The 5,159-nt window shown below is 36.1% G+C and overlaps 1 protein-coding gene across 1 annotated transcript; it reads right to left on the bottom strand.

Moving 5' to 3' along the window:
• Window positions 1-3,972: 3,972 nt before the first annotated feature.
• Window positions 3,973-4,896, bottom strand: LOC141674048 (uncharacterized). Its single transcript, XM_074480773.1, has one exon. The coding sequence runs from the start codon at window positions 4,894-4,896 to the stop codon at window positions 3,973-3,975; it is 924 nt and encodes a 307-aa protein (XP_074336874.1).
• Between the last annotated feature and the right edge of the window lie 263 nt (window positions 4,897-5,159).

Below are 5,159 nucleotides of genomic sequence, written 5' to 3'. Positions count from 1 at the left end.
CCTTAGTTACCATTCTGAAATTTGCACCAGTGAACACTTTCACTTATCGCATAGTTTTAGGACACTTAGAAGTGAGTATTAGGTCGACCACCATAGTTATAAGATAGTATAAGGTCAGTAGAACAAAAGGCACAAGTGAGGGTCAATAGGTTTTGGATAATTTAGGAAAGGCACATTGAGTTAGGAAGCCCAAATTCGAAGACTTCGTTTAGTTAGCGACCAAGTAACTTGAGTGGTGAGTCGAGATCATCCAAGCCTAGTGTGGCATTATGGTGTATATGATGTTATTTGGTATTAATATACGATATGTGATTATGTGGTTACATGTGTACATTTGAAAATATAAAGGTGGATATGAATTAAGTGCGTATAGGCCTAAGTGCCATCCATGTTTAATTTCGGGTTGTAAATAGGTTAAGATGGAAAGAATATATTATAATGAGGATTATTATTATTATGTAGGATCTCGAGACGAGGGAAAACTTGCCATAAAAGTCGAGTGAAGCTCCAGTTGTTGCTCCTACCAGTCAGACCAGACCAGTCTATCTCAAGGCAAGTGATTCAACTTGACCTTCGCATTTACTGTAAACAGTTCATATATATATCGATGCAATTATCCTGAGTCATTTTGATATATTTAAATCAAGAGTATCTTTTGTTTATCTTTGAGTTACATAGAAATGCCATGAACCCTCGAGTACATATTGCAAGTAGTTCAAAAGTCTTTCATGATAGTTTAATGCCATGATAAATTAGAGATGCGTTATAATATCTTATTGATCCTTTTGTTTATCATGCTACTGATCCCTGAGAAATCTTGATGTTGCACCCTGATGCTTTGATTCAACTCTTGAAATAGCCTCGATAGAAACTTTATTTTGATACCTAAAAGCCAATCATTTCTTAAATACATTCATGATTGTTTGATAACCCTATCCTTACCCTAAAGCTTGACACCCTGTTATATACTGAGCTGATGATCGCCTTCTTTATATTTTAACACCTTTATCCTATTGGAACCAGTGATGCCTATCTTTTGATGTTCTAATACCTATATCTTGTCTACAACTGTTGCTTTAAGTCTAGTTTGGCATTACTCTTTCATCTTATCCAATAGCCTGGCTTAATTTCCTTGTCTAAGTTCTTGTTTATGGAAACCTCTCAACTACCCTAATATAGTAAAGTCTAGTAGATCATGGCCCTGAGATTTAGAGTCATATTTCCAGTGTTTCAAGTTGATCTATAATCCCTTGATAAAAATAATTACAGTCGAAAGAAATTTTGTCATAAATCGGCATCAGTTTTTAAAATGATTAAAACGTGGATTTTTCAGTCCCAAAGGGGGACAAATGTTTTCTTGAATGGTGGATCTGGACTGAGACGCGAGTCCTTTCCACACTTATATTAGGCTTAAAAGTTGCCTAGGGATTCCCAATAATGTTTTAGAACCCAGCGAGGTTCGGGATTACTTCGCGGCTGATCACCGGCTGTAATCCGTAGCGTCATAAAATGATTTTGATTAAGAATGGTTTTAAAATTTGTTTTGATGCAAGCAAAATGATGCCAACTCACATAAGATTTATCTCTCGATTATCATTGATTATGTCATTCCATTGTCATTCCTAAAGGTATATCTCGATTTATGCTTTGCGTTGTATTGTTAGCACTTGTTGAGCTTTTGGCTCACTTCTTGCTTTACCCTGATATTACAGCTAGCAGCCATGGTTAGATTCAAGCAGACTGCCCGTAAGACCTGTGATGCGGATGCTTATGTTCGAGCCCAGGTAGAATAAGTAATAATAGCTGTGTGAGGACTCGGTATTTGTAATCAGATGTAATAGTTGATAGTGTTGGGCTGTTCCAAACCCTAAACTGTAAGATCTTGGATTTTGGTTGTGTAGTACTCATTAAAATGATGTAATAACTATAACTATTTTGCTATTTAAGTTGGGGGTGTGACACTAGACACTTGGACTATCCTAAAAACTAATGAAACACCACTATTTTGAACTACCCTAGCATTATCTCGCTCCTTCATAATGGACCCCTCAACAATATATCCTTCGTACGTCAGCACTGAAAATGAAGGCTTTCCAGCCAACCATCTAATTGTTTCAGACACGGTTTCAGAATTTTCCCTCATTTCTATACTTACCTATAAGTAAAGTAAGGATGCATAAAATTTAATTTCAATTAAATGCACGACTTGCATAAATTTGTAATAAAATAAAAAAAGAATGTAAACCAACTTTTTGTTAAAACCAATAGGGAAATTATCGATTGTGCTCTCCCAAAAGCCACTGTACACTCTTCTTTTTTCCTTGGTAAATTCTTTCCAAGCGTTCCTTATGCAATCTGAAAATATTGCAAGTACATAGAATGAGCCACCTACTAAAAATAACTAATACACTTATAAATATACTTATAAATATTTTACTTACTGAACGTATGGTTCCACTTCAGGATTATTAAGAAGGACCGTGAGATGTGCCTCATCTCGTTCTTTTTCGGCAACAGACTTCATTGTCACACGACCTACTGGACCGGAAAACTTGTCATCATCTTTCTGAAGACCTGCAGTTCTACTACTCTCGCTAAAGAAACCCATACAAAACTTGGCTGATTCGTCCTTCAGATAGCCTTCAGCTATACAACCTTCCGGATAAAATCGGTTTCGGACATAGCTCTTTAATATTTTATTAAATCTTTCAAATGGAAACATCCATCTATTAAAAAATTGGTCTGCATAACCGCAATTCCCTTACTAAATGGGCTGTTAGATGTACCATAACATAGAAAAAGGATGGAGGGAATATTTTTTCCAACTCGCATAAGGTCAAAATCAAATCTGCTTGGAGTTTACTCAATTTTGACACATCTACGACTTTGTTGCACAAGGAGTTGAAAAAAAAAAGCACAATCTTATTATACTTACCCTAACATTTTTTGGAAGCACGGAACGAATACAAACTGGTAGTAACTGCTGGAGTGGGATATTGCAGTCGTGCGACTTCAGCCCATACAACTTCATATCAATCAGTGATACACAGTTTCTGATATTTGATGCATGTCCATATGGAAGTTTCATATTGGACAATGATGTCAACATAGTTTTTTTCTTTTTTAGACAAAGTAAAAGGGGAAGGAGGTAAGTATGTCCTCTTTTCACCTATTTCAGGAGCTAAATTAGTCCTTACACCCATATCAATCATATCAAGACGAGAGGCAACACTGTCCTTAATCTTGTATTTCATATTAAGTAGTGTCCCAATTATATTATCGCACACATTCTTCTCGATGTGCATAACATCTAAACAATGACGCACGTGGTGAAATTTTCAATATTCCAATTCAAAGAAAATTGATTTTTTTTTCCATGCATACTCTACCTTTTTCTCCTTCCCCCCTTCCCAAAACTAAATTCAAGTTGCTGATGTTGCATTAACACTTCTTCTCCGCTAAGTGGCTCAGGTGCGTAACCAAGTTCTTGTTTTCCATCACATGTTATCTGATGCCTCCTATAAGGATGATGCTCATCTAAATACCGACGATGGCCTAGATAACACATTTTCCTACTATGACTTAAATATCTAGCGACAGTGTTATCACCACATACTGGACAAGCCTTATACCCCTTATTTATGCAGCCTGACAGATTTTCGTATCCCGGGAAGTCGTTTACTGTCCACATAAGAACTGCCTTTAAAGTGAAGACAGATTTGCTATGTGCATCATACACATTTGGTTCCCCTTCCTCCCATAATTTTTTTAAATCATCGATCATTGGTTGTAGATATATGTCAATGTTATTTCCAGGTTCACACGGGCCAGAAATCAATGTCGATAACATCATAAACTTCCTCTTCATGCATAACCATGGAGGAAGATTATACATTACTAACATGACCGGCCAACAGCTATACCGATTGTTTAATCCATTATTGTGTGGATTTATACTACCAGCCGTTAATCCTAAGCGTATATTTCTAGCCTCGTACCGAACTCGGGCCACCTATAATCTACATTTCGCCAAGCAGGAGAATCAGATGGATGACGCATTTTTCCATCTTTAGATTGATTCTCCGCATGCCAACTCATTAATTTAGCAGTAGTAGTAGATTTAAACAATCGTTTAAATCTAGGGATTATCGGAAAATACCACATCACTTTGGTTGGAACATTAACCCTAACTTTACCATCTTTTCCAATTTTCCAGCGAGAAAGATGGCATTTGGGACACTCAGATAAAGACTCGGCAGCTGGTCCCCTGTATAACACGCAGTCATTTGGACAAGATTGGATTTTGACATACTCAAGTCCTAAATCAGTTAAGGTTTTCTTAGCTTCATACATACTACCCGGAAGCACATGCTCTTTAGGAAGAAAAGAGCCAACGGATTCAAGAAGATTGGTAAAGGCTTTATCACTAACTCCAAACCTAGCCTTCCAATTATGTAATTTGAGGACTGACTCTAGTTTAGTGCACTCGCTTCCCTCAAAAAGAGGTTGTTCCGCATCAGCAATAGACCTCTTACAGTCATCAGATTCATTATCCCAATATTCATCATCATTATATGTTGCTTGACATACATTATATGTTTCTGAAGGGGGTGTGGGCTTTTTAGCAGGACAAGTACTACCAACTGATGACTTAGTACTACTAGCAACCCCTTCTCCATGCCAAATCCAATCCAAATATCCTAAACTAAAACAAGATTCATAAAGATGACCCCTAATTATCTTGACACTAAATTTTTTGAAGTTAACGCAGCGTGCACAAGAGCATGATATTTTTTTTGGGGTTTTAGCATTTTCCTCGGCAAATATCAAGAAATTTTCGACACCAATCTCATATTGCAAAGAATCCCAATCGGCTTTTATCCAAGACTTGTCCATATAAAACCACCTGGTATATCACTAAAATTTCAGTCTTATAACTTATATGATTAATATTATTTATTATATTCCTACTATTTTTTTGTACCACTATCTAATTTTAAAATAAAATGAGTAAAACATAAATATCAAACATAAATTAGGATAACAATTGACAAAATTGTTATCAATGTTTTTGTACCACTATCCTAATTCATTGCTAACAGAACAACACTGAAAAATAGAGAGATATAATTAAAATACAATTATCTTATAAGTAATTA

Source organism: Apium graveolens, chromosome 7 (genome assembly GCF_009905375.1).
Source record: "Apium graveolens cultivar Ventura chromosome 7, ASM990537v1, whole genome shotgun sequence".
NCBI classification, from domain to species: Eukaryota; Viridiplantae; Streptophyta; class Magnoliopsida; order Apiales; family Apiaceae; genus Apium; species Apium graveolens.
The sequence above is the reverse complement of the archived record's forward strand: the minus strand, read 5'-3'. Positions and strand labels throughout refer to the sequence as shown.

Excerpts from the sequence above, each read along its gene's own strand:
- LOC141674048 (XM_074480773.1), bottom strand. The coding sequence starts at position 4,896 with ATGGACAAGTCTTGGATAAAAGCCGATTGGGATTCTTTGCAATATGAG.